Source organism: Phascolarctos cinereus, unplaced genomic scaffold (genome assembly GCF_003287225.1).
Source record: "Phascolarctos cinereus isolate Bilbo 61053 unplaced genomic scaffold, phaCin_HiC Scaffold_4;HRSCAF=312, whole genome shotgun sequence".
Taxonomy (NCBI): domain Eukaryota; kingdom Metazoa; phylum Chordata; class Mammalia; order Diprotodontia; family Phascolarctidae; genus Phascolarctos; species Phascolarctos cinereus.
The window spans coordinates 682,067,118-682,090,346 of record NW_027555847.1 but is presented as its reverse complement, the minus strand read 5'-3'; the positions used below and the strand labels follow the sequence as shown (position 1 = coordinate 682,090,346).

Genomic DNA, 23,229 nt, shown 5'->3' with positions numbered 1-23,229 from the left:
AACTATACTAGTGAGGTACCTCAACCTCCCCTTCTCAGAACTAAATAAATCTGGTTTGTTGGTTGTTATTCTTCATTCTTGAAGAAGGCCAAAATGATATCACTATGTTAGAGTAAAGTTATAGTGTATCTGACTGTGGCTGATCAGATGAATACAAGCTCATAATACTTTGTCACAGGTTGGGGACAAATAATCCATGTAAACATTTGGGGTGGATTCTCTAAATTTGTGTATCTCACATTTCTTTTGAGCTATTTTAATTCTGCTTTGCTCATAGAGCACAGTACCTTCTCTGATGAGGGCATGCCATGCTGGATGGTCCTATGCCACCGTCTCCCATATCACATAACCAATTCCAAAGTTCTTACCACAAAATAGACAAGAAAGAAGTTAAAGAGGTGAGTAGAATTTTAGAAAAGTTAAATGTGATAGACCTCTGGAGAAAATTGAATGGGAATAGAAAGGAATATACCTTTTTCTCAGAGGTACATGGCACCTACACAAAAACTACCACATTTTAGGGCATAAAAACCTAACAATCAAATGCAAAAAGGCAGAAATATTAAGTGCATCCTTTTCATATCATGATGCAATAAAAATTACATTCAATAAAGGGCCATAGAAACATAGGCTAAAAATTAATTGGAAACCAAATAATCTAATCCTGAAGAACAAGTGGGTCAAGCAACAAATCATAGAAACAATCAATAATTTCATTAAAGAGAACAACAGTAATGAGACAACATACTAAAACTTCTTAGGGGGAAATTGTATATTTCTAAATGCTTACATGACTGAAATAGAGAAAGAAATGATCAATGAAGTGGCCATGTAACTAAAAAAGCTAGAAAAAGAACAAATTAAAAAATCTCCAATGAAATATGAAATTAGAAATTCTGAAAATCAAAGGATAGATTAATAAAATTGAAAGTAATAAAACTATTAAATTACATAAATAAATAAAACTAAGAGCTGGTTTTATGGAAAAAAACAATAAAATAGATAAAGCTTTGGTAAATTGATTTTAAGAGAGAAGAAAACCAAATTAACATTATGAAAAATTAAAAGGTTGAATTCACCACCAATAAAGAGGAAATGAAAGCAATAATTGGAAGCTATTTTGCCCAACTTCATGACAATAAATCTGACAATCTAAGTGATATAAATTAATATTTACCAAAATATAAATTGCCCAGATTAACAGGCAAGGAAAGAAAATATTTAAATAACCCAATTTTAGAAAAAGATATTGAACAAACCATCAGTGAACTCCCTAAGAAAAAAATCTCCTGGGACAGATGGATTCACAAGTGAATTCTACCAAATATTTAAAGAACAATTAATTCTAATGCTATATAAGGTATTTGGAAAAATAGATGAAGAAGGAGTTCTACCAAATTCCTTTTCTGGCACAAATGTGGTGCTGACACCTAAACCAGGAAAAGCTAAAACAGAGAAAGAGATAGAAAGAGAAATTCCATTTAAAATAACTGTAGACAATGTAAAATATTTGAGAGTCTATCTGCCAAGAAAAACCCAGGAACTGTATGAATACAAATACAAAACTCTTTTCATACAAAATAAAGTCAGATCTAAACAATTGGAAAAATATCAATTGCTCATGGATAGGCCAAGCTAATGTAATAAAAATGACAATTTTACCTAAACTAATTTACTTATTCATGCCATACCAATCAAACTACCAAAAAAATTACTTTATAGAGCTAGAAAAAAATAATAATGAAATTCATCTGGAAGAACAAAAAGTCAAGAATATGAAGGGAATTAATGAAAAAAGTGTAAAGGAAGTTGGCCTAGCCATACCAGCTCTAAAACTATTTTATAAAGTGTCTATCATCAAAACCAGCTGGTACTGGCAAAGAAATAGAGTGGTAGATCAGTAGAATAGGTTAGGTACATGAGACACAGTAATCAATGACCATAGAATCTACTCTTCGATAAATCCAAAGACTCCAGCTTTTGGGATGAGAACTCAATACGTGATAAAAATTGCTGGGAAAACTGGAAAACAGTATGGTAGAAACTAGGCATAGACAAACATCTCACATCCTATACCAAGGTAAGGTCAAAATGGGTATATGCTTTAGACTAAAAAGGTGATGCCATTAGTAAATTAGGAGAGCAAAGAATAGTTGACCTGTCAGATATATGGAGAAGGGAGGAATCTATAATCAAACAAGAGATAGAGAACATTATAAAATGTAAAATGAATAATTTTGATTACATTAAATGAAAAAGGTTTTACACAAACAAAACCAATGCAACAAAGATTAGAAGGAAAGCAGAAAACTCAGAAATAATATTTACAGACAGTGTTTCTGATTAAGGCCTCATTTCTAAAATACAGAGAGAATTGAATCAAATTTGTAAGAATACAAGTAATTCCCCAATTGATTAATGGTCAAAGGACAGGAACAGGCAGTTTTCAGATGAAGAATTTAAAGCTATCGCTAGCCATTTGAAAAAAAATGTTCTAAATCATTATTGATTAGAGGAATGCAAATTAAAACAACTCTAAGGTGATACCACCTCATACCTATGAGGTTGGCTAATATGACAGAAAAGGAAAATGATAAATGTTGGAGAAGATGTGGGAAAATTGAAACACAAATACATTGTTGGTGGAGTTGTGAACTAATCCAACCATTCTGGAGAGCAATTTGGAACTATGCCCAAAGGACTATGAAACCGTGCATACCCTTTCCTTGATCCAGCATGCCACTACTAGGTCTACATCCCGAAGAGGTCATTAAAAAGGGGAAAAGAACCACATGTACAAAAATATTTCTAGCAGCTCTTTTTATGGTGGCAAAGAATTGTAAGTTGAGGGGACGCTCATCAATTGGGGAATGGCTGAACAAGTTGTGGTATATGAATGTAATAGAATACTATTGTGCTATAAGAAATGACAAGCAGGTGGATTTCAGAAAAACCTAGAAACTTACATGAAGTGATGCTGAGTGAAGTGAGAAAAACCAGGAGAACACTGTACACAATGATAGCAACATTATGCGATGATCAACTATGATAGACTTAGCTCTTCTCAGCAATGCAATGATCCAAGACAATTGCAAAAGACTCATGATGGAAAATGCTATCCACAGACAGAGAAAGAACTATGGAGTCTGGATGCAGATCAAAGCATACTATTTTCACTTTTTCTTTTCTTTCTCATGGTTTTTCCCTTTTGTTCTGATTCTTCTTTCACAACACGACTAATGTGGAAATATGTTTAACATTGTTGTACATGTACAATTTATATCAGATTGTTTGCTGTCTTGGGGAGGAGAAAGAGAAGGGAGGGAGGGAGAAAAATTTGGAGATCAAAATCTTACAAAAATGAATGTTAAAAACTATCTTTACATGTAATTGGAAAAAAATAAAATACTATTAAGTCCTATCCATTCTACATATAGCTTCCAGAGAGATTTGTTTGACTATATCACATCTTAATTCAATAAACTCCATTGGTTCCCTCATATTTCAAATGTCAAAGATGAACTACTTTGTTTGGTATTTAAAGTCAACAACCTTGCCCCCATTTACCTTTACAGTCTTATTGTATAATCCTCTTCATGTGTACTATGATCCAGCCAAACTGGACTTCTTACTCTTTTCATACATGATTCTTCCTCTCCCATTTCAATGTGTGTCCCCCATGGTTGGAGTGCACTCCTTCCTTACCTCCACATCTTGTAATTACTATAATCCTTCAAGACTCAGTCCAAATGCCACTTTCTTTGTGAAGCTTTCCTTGTTTAACTTAGCTGCTGTGTCTTTCCCCCAAAATTGCCTTGTATCTATTTTGATTGTATGTATATACATATGTCCTACATACATGTGTATCTGTATGTGTGTGTTGTGAATGCATGTATTGTGTGAATGTGTGCACATGTATGTTGTTTTCCCTAATAGAATGTAAGCTTCTTGAAGGCAGGAACTGTTTCATTTTTGCCTTTGTATCTCCAGTGCCTAGCCCAGTGCCTGTCACACAGTAGGTAAATTTAATAGATGCTTGTGGATTGTTTGATTACTGAGTATGTCCTGACTTATTGAGGACTGGTCCCAGTGTGTTCTAACCATAGACCACAGTCTAGCGTTGCTGGAGAACGGGGTAAAGTAGGGTGCTTGGTCCCAAGGTACTGAAGTTCCTAAACATTTGTTTCCCTGTTGAACTCTGTTTCTCTGTATGGGCAATACACATGACCAAATGATTGCTTTGACCCTCAGCCTCTGCAGCCTGCCATATACTGGTGGTATCTCTTGGAGCTCAGCTTCTACCTCTCCTTGTTGCTCACTTTGAGCCTCGATGTGAAGAGAAAGGTGAGTCTGGAGGGAGCCCAGGTTTTGGGGAAAGCTCTTGTCTTCCCAATCAAGAGAGAAGAGTAGAGTGAAGAGCCTGGTTTCTAGTGTCTGCCTCCATGAGAAAAGTATCTTGCTTGGCCCTGGCCCTTAAGGTCAGTCCCAGTTGTAAGCATAGGCCCTTGTCCCACGGAAACAGTAAGGGCCGACCTAATCCACTTGAACTTGATGGATTCTGTGGAAGACTAAGGGAGCCAGAGGCTAAAGGGCCGATTCCATTCTGTTCAAGTCAATAGCCAAGGTGCTGTCTCTGGAGCTACTACTACTAGGTCCATATCCAACCCAATCACCAGCTCTCCCTCCACCATACTGTCAGACACTTGACCTTCTTCCTTCATCTCCTCCTTCTACCTCCCCTTCAAAGACTTGAACCTTCCCAAAGAGGACTGTCATATAATCAAGGCAGAAGTGGTGGGAGGAAAAGTGTACCTGCCCCGAGCATGAGCAAGGACAGCTACATCCTCTGGGAAGTAAGCAAGGTCCTGGCCTCATAACTGCCCTCCTTTTCCCAGGACTTCAAGGAGCAAGTCGTCCATCATTTTGTTACTATCACTTTGATCCTATTCTCCTATTCCGCCAACTTTGTGTGCATTGGTGCCCTGGTGCTGCTGCTACATGATGTGTCCGATATCTTCATGGAGGTGAGTGAGCCTACCCTGGATGAGTATAGCTGAGATCTTCCTGAGTCCCTGCAAGCCTCATGTGTACAAGGGCTATAGCCTCAGAGAAGGGAATAGAGCTGTCTCTAAATTCCCTCACCATTATAGTAATCCATTGTGCGGGTGGCCAGGAGTCCATAATAGAATTAGGGACTCAGGGCTCACATGGCCCTGACTCCATCCCTGAAGAGAATGGGAATGACCTCAAAGAGAGAGGTGAGACTTTGTCTCTCCCTGGCTCTGTCCCTACCAGGAAGTAAAGTCCAGGGAAATCTCTAAAAACAAAAGTTAGTTATTCATATCTAGAGTCTTCCACAAAATAGAGGGGGAGGCATGCTAACTGTGTCCTTCCTTAAAAAAAACCCACCACAATTCTTGTTATAAAATATGGGTATTAGGTGTAGAACAGCTGTTTATTTCCCCTAACATAGAGAATGTGTGATGCAGAAGATTCAAGTGTGCATTAGCATATGCAGTTAGTTCTGCTATAATGTGACATAAGCATTCCCAAGAAACATCATGCCACCAAAATCACCCAATAAAAAACACAGAGCTTTTGAAGATGATGAGGTTAAAAGCATAACATTCAAAAACTTCATCAGTAACACATAAAAAGATAGTAACCTAATAAAAAAGATAGTATAGTTTAATACATATTAAATGGTTAAGAAGTACATAAATAGTACAAAAAATAGGGGCTATGCCTTTGCCTTTGCCCTTGGGCTGCTGTTCCACTTGTACCTTTGTTGATCATGTATAAAAACTTCACAACCAAATGCAGAAAGGCAGAAGTATCAAATGCATTCTTTTCAGATAATGATGCAATAAAAATTGCATTCAAATAATGCCATGGAAATGTAGAATAAAAATTAATTGGAAACTAACCTACTCCTAAAGAATAAGTGGATTAAAGGACAAATCATAGAAACAATAATTTCATCAAAAAAAATTACAACATTGGACAATATACCAAAATTTATGGGATGTAGCCAAAATAGTACTTAGGAGAAATTTGTGTCTCTACATGCTTACATTAATAAAATAGAGAAAGAGCGGATCAATGAATTAAGAATGCAATTAAAAAAACTAGAAAAACAAATCTTAAATTCCCAATTAAATACTAAATTGGAAATTCTGAAATCAAAGGAGAAATTAAGAAAATTGAAAGTAAAAAAACCCCATTGAACTAAGTAAAACTAGGAGTTGGTTTTGTGAAGAAAAAAACCCCACACAATCAAATAAATTAGTAGTGTCAAAAATGAAAAAGATGAATTCACCAATGAAGATGAAATTAAAGCAATTACTGAGAGCTATTTTTTTCACAACTGTCAATAAATTTGACATAAGTGAAAAGGATGGGTATTTACAAAATTCTAAATTGCTCAGATTAACAGAAGATGAAATAGAATACTTAAATAATCCTATTTTAGAAAAAGAAATTGAACAAGCCATCAATGAGATCCCTAAGAAAAAGAATTTGCAAATGAATTCTATCAAACATTTGAAAAACAATTCCATTACTGTGTTAATTATTTGGAAAAATAGCCAAAGAAGGATTCCTTCCCAGTTTCTTTTATGGCACAATTACAGTTGAATCAGGAAGAGCAAAAACAGAGAAATAAAACTATTTCCCAATTGCCTTAATGAACATTGATGCAAAAATTTTAAATAAAATGCTAACAAGGAGATTACAGTAAAATGTCACAAAGGTTATACATTATGACTCTGTGGGATTTATACCAGAAATTCAGTGCTGGTTCAAAATTTTGAAAACTATCAATAAAATTGACCATATCAATATCAAAACCAAGAAAAATCATAGGATTATCTGAATAGATGCAGAAGAAAGCTTTTGATAAAATACAACACTATTCCTCTCACAAACACAAGAAAGCATGTGAATAAATAGAGCTTTCCTCAAAATGATATCTAAAGCCATCAGCAAGCATTTTCTGTAATGGGGATAAGCTAGAAGCCTTCCCAATAAGATCAGAGGTGAAACAATGATGCTCATTATCACCACTATTATTCAATATCGTACTAGAAATGTTAGCTATAGCAATAAGAGAAGAAAAAGAAATTGAAAGGAATTAGAATAGGCAATGAGGAAACAAAACTATCAATCTTTGCAGAAGACATAATGGCATACCTGAAGAATTCTAGAGAATCAACTAAAACACTAGTTGAAATAATTAACAACTTTAGAAAAGTTGCGAGATACAAAAAAAATTTTTTCATTAATCATCAGCATTTCTATATATTGCCATTCCAGCAGGAAGAGATAAAAAGACAAATTCCATCCAAAATAACCATAGATAACATAAAATATTTGGGGACAAACCTGGGAACTATATGAATAAAATTGCAAAACATTTTTCAGATGAATAAAGACAGATCTAAACAACTGGAGAAATGTCATTTGATAGGCTGAGCCAATATAATAAAAATGACATTTTAACCTAAATTAATTTACTTATTTAATGTCATGCCAATCAAACTACTAAAAATTATTTTATAGATTTTGAAAAAATAATAAAATTCATCTAGAAGAATAAAAGGTCAAGAATATTAAGGGAATCAAGAGGAGGGGGCAGAATGTGAAGGAAGGTGGTCTAACAATACTAGATCTCAAACAATTACAAAGTAGTAATGATCAAAACAATCTGGTACTGGCTTAGAAATAGAGTGGTAGAACAGTGGAATAAAGTGGGTACACAGTACATAGTAGCAAATAACCATAGTAATCTAGTGTTTGGTAAATACAAAGATTCAAGCTTTTAGAACTGGAACTCACTATTTGACAAAAATTGCTGGGGAAAAAAATAAATCAGTTTGGCTGAAACTACGTATAGACCAATGTCTCACACCATATACCAACATAAGGTCAAAATAGCTGTATGATTTAGACAGAAAGGCTCGTAAGAAAATTAGAGGAGCATGGGAAATTTTACCTGTCAGATCTATGGATAAGGAAAAATTTATGACCAAACAAGAAGATCCTGTAAAATGGATAATTTTGAGTACATTTTTTAAAAATTGACAAATAAAACAAATACAGCTGAGATTAGCAGGAAAGCAGGAAACTGATGGCATGGGCAATAAGGTGGGTGATTTACAGAAAGTTTCTCTGATTAAGGCCTCATTTCTCAATATGTAGAGAATTGAGTCAAATTTATAAAAATACAAGTCATTCCTCAACTGATAAATGGGTAAAGGCTATGAAGAGGCAGTTTTTAGAAAAATAAATTGAAGTTATCTATAGTCATATGAAAGAATGTTCTAAATCACTATTGATTAGAGAAGTGCAAATCAAAACATCTCTGAGATACCACCTTACATATATCAGATTGGCTAATATGACAGAAAAGTAAAATAACAAATATCAGAGGGAATATGGAAAAATTGGGACACTAATACATTGTTGGTAGAATTGTGAACTCATCCAGCTATTCTGGAAAGCAGTTTGGAATTACTCCCAGAGGACTATCCACTACCAGTTCTGTATCTCAAAGAGATCAAAGAAAAAGGAAAGGGATCTATATGTATAAAAATATTCATAGCAGTTCTTTTTGTGGTGGCAAAGAATTGGAAATTGAGGGGCTTCCCATTGATTAGGGAATGGCTGAACAAGTTGTGGTATGTGAATGTAATAGAACGCTATTGTGCTATAAGAAATGATGAGCAGGATGGTTTCAGAAAGGCCTGGGAAAACTTACATGAATTGATGCAAAGTGAGGTGAACAGAACCAAGAGGACATTGAACACAGTAACAGTCATATCATAAGGAGGATCAACTGTGAATGACTTAGCTATTCTGACCAATACAATGATCCAAGACAGTTCTGAAGGATTTATGATTAAAAATGCTATCCACCCTCAGAGAAAGAACTGATAGAGTCTGAATGCATATTGAAACGTAATTTTTTTTTCCAATTTCTTTATTTTTCTTGTTATTTTTTTTGTAACATGGCTAACGTGGAAACATGTTTTACATGATTATAATCATAATTTGCATGATATAATCAATATCATGTTTCTTGCCTTCACAATAAGTGGGGGACTTGTGGGAGGGAGGGAAAGAATTCAGAACTTTAAAAAATTAATGAATGTGTAAATAATAAAATTTTTAAATGGTCTCCCTTACTTATCTCCCTCCACTTCAATCCATCCTCCACTAAGCTGTGTAAGTGGTTTTTCGGAAGTGTAATTCTAATTATATCACCCTCACTATTCTACAAACCCAGTGGCTCTCTATTATCTCTTTTTGTTGTTGTTTCATCATTTATCAGTCATATGTGATTCTTTGTGACCCCATTTGGGTTTTTTTTGGTAGATAGTGGAGTAGTTTGCCATTTCCTTTTCCAGCTCATTTTACAGATGAAGAAACTGAGGTAAACAGGGTTAAGTGACTTGCCCAGGGTCACACAGCTAGTAATACTGCGAGGTCAGATTTTAACTCAGGAAGAGAAGTTTTCCCAACTCCAGGGCCTGGTACTCTATCCAATGTGCCACCTAGCTGCCATGGTTAATGATTAAATGATACCTTTATTAGGCATTTAGAGATCTTCAGAACTTGGCCTCTTCCTATCTTTCCAATCTAATTAAACTGTATTTCCCATCACGGATTGTATGGTCCATCCATGGTGGCCTATTTGTGTTCCTCATGCTCAACACTCATTTCCTGCCCCTTTGCTTTTGCCTTGGCAGTCCCTCTGGCTTGAAATGAGCCATCCCTCCTCACCTCTGCCTCACAGAATCCCTGGCTTCCTTCAAAACTTAGTTCAAGTACCACCTTATGTAGAAGACTGTGCCTAGCCCCCACCTGCTGGTGCTACGCCCCTTCCCTTGAAGGGAAAAAGATACTTTTGGGTAGAGAACTGTCAGTACTCAGGCAGGAATTTTAGGAATTGACAAATTTGAGAACATCTAGCACAGAAGTCACCAATCTCTTGTGAGTTCACATCCTTCTCTGTAAAACATTTTTTGAGCTTGCATCTCCTCCATCTCCGTGTTTATTTATAAGTTATTTTTATGTCCCTTTGCACTCATAAATACATAGCAAAATGCACAAATGTAAATTTTGAAAAGAAAAGAAAAATGAAATAAAAATTTAAAAATTATCTATCAATGTACAAAAAACATTATTTTCTTGAGAGCAATGTGACTGAATATGCTTCATTTTTTTTTTTTAAATCCTGCGTATGCCTTGTTTATTGGTAAGAAAGAGCTAAACTGAAATCCAGACAGGCCTGGGTTCAGGTCTCACCTCTGACACATACTGGCTCTGTGATACCAGGCAAATCTCTGAATTTTCAGTGCTCTAAGCCAGAAGTGGTAGTGAACAACACTCCACAGCACAGTGGGAACCAGATTAAATGTAACCAAGAAATATTTAACAAAGTAACTAAAAATACGGTAGAAGATAGACAATGTTAATATGTGGTTTTCTAAGGCAATATGCAGCTGAGGAATCCTGATGTCAGGTTTAATGACTCTTGCTGTCTTGTTTGAGTTTGACACCACTGCTCTAGGCAAAGACGCCAACCCGAATTGATAGGGCCTATTTCCTCTTCCCGGAGTTCCCTAGACCAGTGAAATCACAAAGCTGGGCTCTATCCCTGTCCCTATCTAATAATTAATGGGTTAATTAGGTTACTGTGGCTATTCAAGCAGGTTTCTTTTCTTTTTTTATTTTTTTAAAGATAATGCTTTATTAAGAGAAAAAAATATAACAATAAGTCATAACTGTCAATGAACAAAGCAGTGTCAGTGCAAAAATAACAAATAAAATTGAATTGTTTATTTCAACACTGCAAAGAGTACTTGATTTATGATGGCTTCACACACTAAGTTAGATGGCCCAGTGGCTATTATATTCAAACTGGAGTGAGGAAGATCTAGTTCAAATCCTGCCTCAGACACTTAATAATTGTGTGGCCCTGGGCAAGTCACTTAACTTCTGTCTGCCTCAGTTTCTTCACCTGTAAAATGGGGTTAACAATAGCACCTACTCCCCGGGGTGATTAATGATATCATATTAAAATGAAATTATATTTGGAAAGTACTATATACATGCTAGCTACTGTTATTGTTTGTAAGTTTTAATTGTGTTTTTGTATGAGCTTGAGGAACAGAAAATAGGCCAGCTTGGTTAGAGAGTAAAGTGCAGGAAGGTGAGTAATGAGGTTAGAAGGGTAAGTTGGAACTAGGTCATGAAGTGCTTTGAACGCCAAACACAGGATTTATATTTGATCCTGGAGGTGATAAGAAGCCACTGGACTTTTCTAAGTAAGGGAATGATATGGTCAGACCTGCACACCTGTACTTTAATAAGATTACTTTGGCAGCTGAGTGGAAAAGGAACTATAATGGGGAAAGACTTGAGGCAGGGGGTCCAATTAGGAGGCTGCTTACAGTAATCCAGGCAAGAAGAACTAACCCTAATTCTGATGGCTGTGTAACTGGAGAAAAGAGGATGTAGATGAGAAATGCTGTGGCAACTGCTTGAATATGTGTGTGGGGAGTTGTGGCAAAAATGAAGGGTCAAGGATGATGGTGAAGTTTCAAATCAGAGTGACCAGGGGTGTGGTGCCTTCCAGGAAATGGAGAAGTTCTGGAGAGGAGTGGGTTTGGGGGGTATAGATCTACACGGAATGTAACAACCCAGGCATGTGTGTTTATTCAGTGACTAGCTCTGTCCTACTCAAAATTAAAAGGATAGGGTAGGGCTCTTTTTCACTGGTTAATGCCCTGAAACTTGGCTCACTTTCCAAGGGACATCTTTAGGCTGCATATAAGGAAAAACTCTCTAAGGCTCAGAGCACTCTGAAAGTAGAATGGATTGTCTGTGAGATGTAATGAGTTCCCCATCATTGTAGGCCTTCAGGTGAAATGAATACTTATCTAGGGGGACCCTTCAACAAGGGTATGTTGTACTAGATATCATCTTAGGCCCCTCCCAATTCTGGGTTTATGTATTACCAAAATTCCCTCTGTCATCTCCTTCCAGGCTTGTAAGATGTTAATTTACGCACAGTGGAGTCAAGCTCGAGACATAATGTTCATCCTCTTTGCCCTGGTGTTCTTCATTAGCAGACTCATTCTCTTCCCAATCAAGTGAGCCTGGTCCTAAGAGGTGGGGTGGGTTAAGGGCAGGGAGGAGGAAAAGGGTCTGAGTCCTGGGGACCTTCTGCTGCCAAGACCTGCCTCCTAGAAAGAGGAGTAAGTCTCTTGCCTAACAAGTCTTTCTATGTGTGAGAAAGATGGGATAAGGTCAAGCCAGGGGCCTTTTAGGATGTTCTTCTCCCATCCCAGTGGCTTCTCACTCTGTCCCTCCCATTTCTTTGGGGGAAGGTGGGTTGTTTCTGGTGGCCAACATGTCTGAGTCCTGGTAGCCTGCCTCCTCCCCCTTCCCACATTGTAACACTCATTTCCTTTCTGTCTTACAGAGTCCTCTACACTACTTCCTATACTTTCTTGACCAACTATCAGGTCTTCTTTGGATACTATTTTGCTAATGCCCTCCTGATGATCCTGCAGGGTCTCAATGTCTTCTGGTTTTTCCTCATCTTCCGAATGTTCTACAAGTTTTTATCAGAGGGCCAGGTAGGTACAAACCTTGCCCTGGCCTACTCTCCCTTCCCCCAGTCCATGACCATTAGCAGAAGAGAAGGGGGGAAAAGCAGAGGGGTATCAAAGATGGAAGAGAGCATGGAAGTTCAGGCCTGGCATCCTAGTGCCAATTGGCACCCAAGCAGTGTCTGCAAGGCATCTTACTACCCAGTATCCTTGTCTTTCACCTCGTCTTTCCCAATCTCTTTTCTCCTTTCTCTACTTTTCTTCTTGTATCCTCTATCTCTCTCTCTGTCTCTGTCTTTCTCTCCCCTCTTCCTCTCTTTCTCCATCCTTCCCTTTCCCCCCAGTCCCATTTTCTCTTATCTCCCTTCTCTTCTCCTTCCTCTCTCTCTCTCTCTCTCTCTCTCTCTCTCTCTGTCTGTCTCTCTCTCTCTCTGTCTCTCTCTCTGTCTCTCTGTCTCTCTCTCTCTTTCTTATTTTTCCACTCCAACTCTGTCCATTCTTTTCCACTCTGTCTCATTCTGCATATTCAGTCAGGTGCCAAATATTGTCACTTCTACCTCTAGAATATCTCATCGTTTTAAACCCTTCTTCTGTATTCATACACCTATTATCCTAGTCCAGGACCTCACTATCTTTCACCTGAACTATCTAATTCATCCTTCATACAACTTAAAAACAGTTTTCCCAAAACACAGGTTAGACCAGAAAGAAAGGTGATGATAGAGAGGACAGTATATTGGAGAAAATGAGAAAGGATGGGATCAAGGGTGTATGTATATCAAGGAGTTTGCCTTGGCAAGGAGAAAGGCCACCATTTTTATGTAAGAGAATGGTGGATGGAGAGATAGTGGGAGAAGATGCCTCAATGATGTGAGAAGAGGAGGAGGGGAGATAAGGGAACTCTCATTGAATGGTCTCAATTGTTTCAAATTCAAAAGTAGGAGGTGAGGTCCTCAGCTGAGAATAGAGTGAACAGTACTATGGGAGTCTTGAGAATAGATTCAAAGGTTTGGAATTTCTGTTGTGGTGAGTGGCCTAACAAATCAATTAGGAAAGTATGAAAGGGTTCCCTTGGTTCAGTGAGAGCTCAGTTGAGCAAATATAACATGAATTTGTGGGGGATCTCAATTATTATGGCCTTGTAATTTTCTCAACCTCCATTCAGTAGCATGTGAATAGGAACAAAGGAGATAGGTGGTGGGAGTAATCCAAGGTTAGGGTTTGGCAAAGTATAATAGCTAATAGGACAAGGAGGCAAGAGATTCAAATGGAAAGTATACCATCCAGTGGGACTGATTGACCAAGGAGTCAAAATAGGAAAGAAAGGAGAGTGTAGCCAGTGCAAGGATGACCTGATAAGTAACTAAGGGGTGAGGGGAATTGGAAGTCACAGTGAAGAACAAATTTGGGGGTTATAAGGCAAGAGGGAAAGATGGAATGACAAAAGATTATGAGAAACTCAGGGTTTATGTACATGAAAGTGGAATATTTGTGGGTTATGGCAAGACCAAGGATATGACTGTTTTTATGTGTGCCTGGGGTGGAAAGAAGGAGTAGGTCATAAGAATTGAGTAGTTGAGTTGGAAAGTTTGGAGGTAAAAGTTTGGGGGAGAGAAACATTGTGAACTCATTGAGGGTGGAAGGAAAGAGAATGTTCTGGCTTTTTGTCATGAAGACCTAGATTTGGTGATAAATTCATTGAGTAAAGAATAAACTCTCCTACTCAGTGAATGAATAAATGAAAAAAATAGTTATTAAAAACCTTACCATTATGCTAAGCTCCAAGGATACTGATACAAAATTTAGAATATTCCTTTCCCTAAGGAAGGGGAGATAACACATAGAAGGTGGTGGCCAGTGAAGGATATTTTGGTTTGAGAATAATAGCTAGCATTTATGTAGTGATTTAAGGTTTGCAAAACACTTTGCAAGCATCATCTCATTTGGGAAATCATTGGGATTGTGAATGGAGTCATGATCAATATGCCCTTTCTTGGAGAAATGGAATGTTGATGCATGTTCCAAAGCTAGAAATCAGGGAAAGTAGGTTTTAGATTGTATGCAGTGCCAGGACAAATGCAAGGTTTAGTGGTTCAGAGGGTGAAGCAGCAGGCAGGATGAATGACAAGGTAAGAGTGGCCATCTGAGTAGCTCCTTATTACCACCAAAAGAAAGTATAGACTCTTATTAATCATTTAAAACTTTGTACCACTTGGCCCCAGTCAATTTTCCAGTCCATTCATTGCAGACATGGGTTCCCTCACCATTCTGTCTGGCCAAACTGTCCTTCTTGCTGTCCCTCACCCAGGACACTCTATCTTCATCTCTTTGTCTCTGCATATGTTCTCCTATGCCTGAAATATAACGTCCCCTCATGTCCACTTCTTAAAATTCCTTATTTCTTCTAAGACTCAGCTCAAGCATCACCTAAATTAAGCATTTCTTGATTTACTTCCCACCCTCATTTTCTACTGCCACCCATTCTAAACTTTCCTTGTCCATTTATTTTGCATATATTTTGTATATAATTTTCTAAGTGCAGGTTAGTTCTCCTGATAGAATGGAAGTTTTCTGAGGTCAGGACCTGTTGTTATTTTTGCCTTGGTTTCTCCATTGCTTTGCACAGTGATGGGTGCAATGGATGCTTATTAATTGATTGTCTCTCTGGTTTTCAGGTGAAGAATGATGTAAGGAGTGACATAGAGGAGGAAGACTGGAGTGATGAACAGCTGACAGTGATAGAGCAGAGCAGTGGGAGACTCCATCCCAACAGTGTCACAGACATTCGGGCCCGAGGGAATTTGAAGAACTGGCCAGTTTACAACTGAGCCTTTCCCAGAGCCATAACCTAGTCCAGCTCAATGAAGATCCCTGGATGCCTGAAGAACAAGTCACCCTGAGAAATGTCTCAGATTCTGACTGAATATGGACTCCATAGAACAAGTCCTGTGCTGGACAGGGGCCCTTCACTTCTGTCTCTCTGTTTATCTCTCTGACCCCACCTTTACTGGACCTCAAGGTTAGGGGAGGAAAGATGGAATATCTCTGTTGAGGATTTTATAGTGAATTTAGTAATCTTCTTTTGAATAGCCTTTACCCTTAAACTATTGTCCTTGGACTCCACTACTGAGGTCTGTCCCCATCTCTTAGAAGAACAGAGTGTGGGGAAGGGGGAGGCAGATTAAGAGGGAGCAGGAAGATCCATTGGAAGAGTCCCCCAGGGGTTACCCCGCATCCCTAAAGAGATCTGGAAGGAGATGGCTTCCCCCGAACCAGTGAAAAGGTCTTAGGCTTGCAGGTCTGGGACTGGAGTGGGCTGACTAGCCTTAGTCTTGTCTTTCCATTCCAGCAGGGCATCCTTGCTGGCAGATCTCAGGGAACAGAGAAGCCCATTCATGTTGGAAATGGATGTATGGAGCCTGGGCTTCACCCGACTCAAGGAGGGAACAATAAAACATGAATGATTCAGGGCTTACTGTTTCTGAGTCTCTGAACTCCTTCATTTCCAGGTCATTCCCTATTTAGTGTCCATCTTTATCACTTCCTATTTCCTCCACAATTGTCCTGGACACAAAAATCCTGAATCTCAGAACTGGGAGGGACCTTGTTGGGCGTCCAACTGAAGCCCTACTTGAGTGGATGAGGGCCCTCTCCAACAACCCCAACAAGTTGCCTTTCAACTTCTTCTTGAACAACAAAGATGGAGAGTTCACCTCCTACATCGATAGCCCATTCTACTGTTAGGCAGCTCTGAAGTTAGCAAATTCATTTCTATGTTGAGGCCAAATTTGCCTTCCTGAGTTGTTCTACTCTTCTACTCTTCACCTCTATGGATAGCAATGAGGAGGGATCAGGATGGGTAGTTAGAAATAAGGAAACTGGTTTGGCTACATCATTTTAGTCAGGTCAACCTCAGGATGAATCAGACATTGATGCATCCAAGGATCTGAATGGGGTCAGAAGCAGAATCCCCACAAATCCCCAACTCTTAATCCAGCCATCCCTTAACACACAAATGGATCTATGCACTCTGTGTTAGGACATTCCTTTCAATGTTACAGATTGCCATCCATCCATTCTGCTGATCTGGCACAAAAAATGAACTAAGATATGAAACTGGAGAAAAAGATAAATTGCCAGGGAAGCCCCAAACCCAACTCTATCCTCCGTTAATTCTCTAATCATTCAGTCAGTCACATGGTTGGGTGACCTGGGGCAGGAAACTAGTGGTGAGAAGGTGAGTCTTAAAAATGGGATTGAAGAAAGAGGACTTCAGGGTGGGGATAAGGAGCCAGATTTATGTGCCTTCCTGCATAAGCTTTCAAGATTCAAAGCTACAAAAGATCTTAGAGGTCATCTAAGTCAGCTTCCTCTTTTTCCAGACAGGGAAACAGGCTCAGAGAGAAGGGAGAATCACCCTAGGTCACACATTAGTAGATAGTCTTTGGGGGAAAGAGAGAAAGGTCATCCCATCAGCTGCCAGGTCTCTTAATGGGTCTCTTTCCTTCAGGGGAAGTAAAGAAACACCATTTCTTCAGCTCCCCAAACTGGTCTCTTCACCTGATCTGCCTAAGGCCTTGACAGGACTCTACCCTGAGGCTAAACTCCTAGAGATAGTGACAACTTGCCCGACTTCATTCCTCAATAATTAATAAGCTCCCACTTGACATACCCTCACCATTCCAGTGATTGTGAATCTCTAGCTTTCATCATTCAAACCTCATTTTCTTCTCCCAATGCCTAATGACTTATTCCATTTCTCATATCCAAATCCCACAATCCCCATGTCCCACTTTAAGGCTAGTCACCTCTTCCTCTGTGCCCCCTGGAATGACTGATCCATAGGCAACAAGCTTGTTTTCATCTTAAATCTTTTGCTTTTCCATTCTTTTCATCATTTGACTTTCATTGAGACCTTGCTCCCTTCTGATGACACAGCCACTCTTTGCATCATTGGTCACATTTTCCCTCATTTCTCCCTCTTACCCTGACTCAATGGTCAAGATGGGAAAGTTGGTATACTTTTGCCTCCACTGCCACTTCTAGACTCTTCCTCTACTCCCACCACTCAGTAACTCCCACCCAATCAAAATTCTGGTTGCTGTTATCTACCACCTCCCAGACACTACACTTCTTTCATCAATCAGTTCAGTGCCTTGCTCATCGTCTTTTTTCTACAAATCCTGCTCTTATACTAAGGAACTTCAACAGAAAAAGAGAGAGAGAGAGAGAGAGAGAGAGAGAGAGAGAGAGATATTCCTTCAAATACCTTAATCTTATAATTCCTTAGTTTGCTTATTTCACATGACCTCCTCCTCCACTGTATCTCAGCTACACAGAGGTGGTCATATCTTTGATCTTGCCATCATCCACAAATACACCACTTCCATGTTCATTAAATCTGAAATCTCCTTATCTGATCACAATCTGTTTTCATTCTACATCTCTTTTTTGTCTTGAAACTCCAAACTCTATTCTTAATTCTCATGGTGCCCTCCAATCAGTTCTCTCTCAAGCCATCATCCTTGAACTGGCAACACTCTCCTCCTTTCTGCACTTAACTCCTTGGCAAACAAATTCAACTTTTTATCTGTTCTCTTTAGTCCCTTTCCCTATATCCTATTTTTCTTCTGAGCTTGCTAATTCTCCTTGGATTACTCCAACCATATACCACCTCACTCCTATTCACATGCTGCTGAACAAGGCTGGAGAAAAAAATTGCAAACCATGTTGATTGGGCACACCATAAATTTGTTACATAATCTCAAAGGGCCTTTACTGTGGCCCTTTTAAACCTCCCTAAGTACCTCACTATACCACTCACCACAGCATTTTCCAAACATTTTTGTCCCTTATCAAACCTTCCATGGCTCTCATGGTTGGCAACCTTGCCTGATATTTCACTGAAAAAAAAGCAGTTTGAATTCAGGCCCAAGGTATACCCAACACTGCTGCCTTGGTGTGCTACAATGAACTCTTTTTATCTTTTTTCCTGAGTTTGCCCTATTAATCAGGGTGAGGCCTCAATGGAGATTTTCTTTTAACAACTTGGTAAGCCAGCTAGAAAGTGCCATTCACTAGTGTGACTATCACTAAATTGATTTTGGTATTACTAAATGTCACTATTTTGATTGCATGGCAGGCACTTGGACCTTTGACCAAGCACAGGCCACAATGGACTCTCCTGAAAATTAGTCAGCCATGAAGCAGTTGGAGAAGTAAACTCCCCAAACTAAAAAAATGTAAGGAGAAATAGGTCCAGAACCAAAAACTGATTTTTTTATTCATTTGTGCATGAAGAAAAGGAAATGCAAGTGCATGGAAACAGGGCAGTGGTGAGTGAATGGTTTTCCCCAACTTTAAGTTGCCAGAAGATAAAGTGATAATAGTATTAAAACCAGATTGGGACAGGGTAAACTTTTTGCTGACTTTCACTTAGGCAAGCCCTTAAAAGCTTGGGATAATGGAATACTGCCCATTCAAACAAGAATGTTGAAAGCAAGCAACTGGACTCATTACCTAGACAATCGATGGAAGCAAATTTGGCCAGATAAATATAAAACCTTTGATTATTGGCAGCTGCACATTCTAAAAACCAACACTGAAGAGCCTAAGAAAAACGGTTTACTGGTGTTGTGGGAATGGACTTTCAAGCCAAGACTGCCCCTCATTAATGTGGTCATACAATCCAGATTTCTCAAAAAAACAAAGACCACGGTATTCTTAAGAAACCACTTTTGTAGGGAATGATCAGGGAAGAGGGAAGTAAAGACCTTGGTGGGCCCCCAAGAAAAGAGAAATGCAGGCAGTGGGATGGGAGGTTTCCACTTCAGAAGTTCTGAAACATGGAAAAAGGTCTTTTTACCTTGGAGAACTTTGCAGAGGAACACTTCATCACCTACAAAAAAAACTTCAGTGAGACAGCACAGAAAGGAAGTTTAGAAGAGTGGTGAACACTAATGAAGTCTCAAAACAATTCTCAGCTGTCAGTAATATTAAGCAGGGACTTGTTCCCACTGGATTTTTGATTAGTTGTTCAGTGAGAGATAAGGAGGAAAACTGCAAGATTCTTTCTTTCTCTCTCTCTCTCTCTCTCTCTCTCTCTCTCTCTCTCTCTCTCTCTCTCTCTCCCTCTCTCTCTCTCTCTCTTTCTTTCTTTCTTCCTTCACAACCCTGGACAGGTTGGAGATTGCAGAAATAAAGCCTGACAAGAAAAGGATGGAAATCTTTTTCCTGGTTTGTAGAAATGTATGGGATTAAAACGAATTTTAGGGAAATACCTGTTAGCTTTCTCATACAGATAATATTCTATCAAGTTATAACATTTAACAAATGGAAACCATAGAAATAGATTTGTAGTATGAAATTATTTGAGTATAGCATACAAAAAACTCTGTCCTTGAAGGATCATTGGAAGGGTTATGCCACTCCCAGTCTAAGTGAGGGTAATTACAAGTTTGCTTATAGTAAAGAGTGAGTTTGAGCTAAGATTATTTGACCATCACTAATGAAAATTATGAAATTGTATCTGTTAATAGATAGTGTATATTGAAGTTACATCTTTGAACCAACTTAGTAATAATAGACCTCAGTTTCAAAGATTTCATTTTGCCTTAAAGGTGAAGAAGCAATACAGATTGGAATCTTTCTGTAATCAGCTTTTTTCTGGGATTTTGAGTCGACTACCATGTATTTGCTGTATGGGTGAAACTCCAGAGCACAGTTTTTCTTAATTTATAAATGAAGGATAAATGAAATGTCCTTATATGTGCCATTGTTAAGTGCTATTTCACTAGTCTTAAACTGTGATTAGTGAAATTTTGTTGTTTGAGGTAAAATCTCTTGGGATTGTTATTTGATACTGTTTTAAGTTTTGATTTCAGGTGTAATTGTCTGAATTGTCATTAAGCCAATTATCCACCATTCAAGGGGAATGCTATGTGCTACCCAAAGGTAGGGCAGTCTGAGAACTGCTACAGGTGAAGGTCTATGTCTGGGAAAGTTGAAGGGATGTACTTGCATATAGGTGATGGAAGGATCCTTTTGATCAGATTCCCTATCATGCTATTTCCTTTCTGAACAAGAAATTTTTCCACTAGGTTAATTCTAAGCCTGGCTTTGGTATCCTGTGAATAATGTGGAACTTTGTTATATGATTCACTGTTAACTATGACTTTTACCTGGAATCAAATAAAACTAAGGGAGGTTTTCCCCTGTTATGGCTTATGTCAAATCAATCTGTGCCCTTGAAGGGATGGTCTTGATATAGTCACAACCATGTTCCTCTCTTTTTCTTCCATAGCAAATTTCTATTATCAGGGCAGGTAAACAGTGGAAGTTTTGTCATTGTAATACTAAATGTATTAATTGACATATTAATACCAAAAACACCTGAGTTACTACAAAATATGATGCAAGTATAAAAAAAATTCTTATTATTTTTAATCTGAATTTGTGGCCAGCTCCATATCCTGAGAAACTAAGTAAAAGCATTCTTAGACTTGCCATCTCCTTAGTAATGGTTTTATATTCATGTATAAGACAAGGTCCTTGAAATATTTCACTCTTTCAGGATGGTATGAGAAATATATATATGTATATGTATGTATATTAACACACACACACACACACACACATATATATAATATATATGTATATATACAAGTGCATATATAAGTATGTATGTATGTAAATATCCTCAAAATGAGAGATAAGATAAAGGTATAAAAGTGTTTTAAATTTTTGCTGTAGTAGTAAACTTTGGGAAAGCTGCAAAATTAACTGTTGTCAATCTAAGGACTAGAATATTACACACACACACACACACACACACACACACACACACACAATTGGTTTCCAAATGTTTCTAATGTAAATATAGGCTTTGAATTCTAGTAATAAGTTCTAAAATTGGATTAAAGATTTTACATATATATTTGCATTAATAATTGTAAAGAGATTTTGAAGTCATATTTTTCCTATTTTGAAGTCTCTGATAATGTAAGTGGAGAGAGTAAGTGGAGAGAGTGGCTCATTTTCCATATCAGGCCTTCTTTCTTCAGTCCGTAGATGACATTGTCCATATCAGATACACAGTTTGCGTAAAGATAAAAAGGGAAAGTGTTATGTAAAAACTGAAATTCTCTGAAGTTTCAGGTAAATTATGGGTTCCTAATTTGGTGTTCTTCTTATAGCTCTGTTGTTAATAGGATTGGGTCCATAAGGTCTGAACAGGTTTTTACCACATGAACTGGTAGGCCAATGTGATTAGATTTTGTCAAATTTTATAAAATTATACTAAGTCTTATCACTAACAGGTTTTTAGCAGCACAACCTAGACAATCTTCACAAGTGACCTGGAAGTTGGAGATAGTTGAGGAAATACCTCCACAAACCTGCCATGATCCATGCACAGCTGTTTGAGGGAAGCACAAGAGATGCTTACTAGAGTCCTGAAGAACATGGACACTGCCAAAGGACACTGCCATTGACACTCTTCAGGCTGTAGCTATGTTGAGTTTCTGTATTCACCCTATTGTAATTTTCCTTGTTTTATTAGTTCTGTGTGCTATGGACCTGTAAACTATTTTTCTTTTCTGCTTGTACTGATAGCAGTTTGGGAGCCAAGTTTGCTGATCATGATTTGCTCACGGGGTTTATGCAGAGGCCCATCATGTGATCTCTAGCTACCTTTCTTGTCAACAGTTTAATTCCTCAAGGAAGAAAACTATGAGAAAAGCAGGAGGAATTGAATGGCCCTTTTAGCACTTGCAGATTGACTTTATTGAACTGCCAAAGTCTGTGGACTAAGAGATGTTTTGGTGTGCAGAGATCAATTGAGCACTGGGTAGAAGCTTTTCCAGATTCTGCGACACCAAGGTTGACAAGTGGAGGACCCGGATACATCACTCCCTTTTGAAGCCTGCCCCAAAAGGATGCAACTCCTGATCAACCTCTGGACCCAGTTAAGTTGAAATGGGACCCCAACACCAATCAGTGGTCTTTGGCTGCTTGTTTGTTTGAATCTAATAATCAGGACACAATCCTTCACTTGTTACCTACCATACATTTGTTGTTTGCATTTTATGCCTTGCTTTGCACCCTTGGGGTGGAAGAACATGAGAGCCCAACACTTATGTGCATCTGATCCAACATGCCAGTCATGCTTTTAAATGGACCAACTTCTGGATATGTGCACACATTCTTTTTGTCCTTGGGAGAAGGGATGACCCTGGTAGACATGGGAGCAGACCTCCAGGACTTATGTGATTATTCTTTTGCAATCAATTAGATAACAACACCAAATTGTACTGCCATGGACTGGAAGCATGAGTCCTCTCTCCCATTCACTTTTAATTGGAAAAAGAGGGCAAACCGTTTGCAATTCTCATCTCATTTTGCACTTGTGACACATTATCAGTCTGCCAGTTTGGTGTTATGAACAAAATGAAGCACTAGGACAGGAAATGGAATTGCAAATGTGACGTAATTATTCCCTATTCCTGAAAAGAAATGGGACCATTCAGGATGGAAAGTGCATTCTAATAATTTTTCTTAAGCTTGGAGGCCTGGCATATATGAGCATTTTTTTAATATCCCCACAGGGATT

At 38.3% G+C, this 23,229-nt stretch overlaps 1 protein-coding gene across 1 annotated transcript in view; it reads left to right on the top strand.

Moving 5' to 3' along the window:
* The window catches only part of LOC110202148 (ceramide synthase 4-like), a 47,165-nt gene extending 26,326 nt beyond the window's left edge, over positions 1-20,839 (top strand). The window contains exons 7-11 of the mRNA XM_020978198.1: positions 4,252-4,344; positions 4,896-5,024; positions 12,052-12,158; positions 12,491-12,647; positions 15,296-20,839. Coding sequence (XP_020833857.1) covers positions 4,252-4,344; positions 4,896-5,024; positions 12,052-12,158; positions 12,491-12,647; positions 15,296-15,448 — 639 coding nt within the window. The 3' untranslated portion in view covers positions 15,449-20,839. The remainder of the gene's footprint in view (positions 1-4,251; positions 4,345-4,895; positions 5,025-12,051; positions 12,159-12,490; positions 12,648-15,295) is intronic.
* The last annotated feature ends 2,390 nt before the right edge of the window (positions 20,840-23,229 follow it).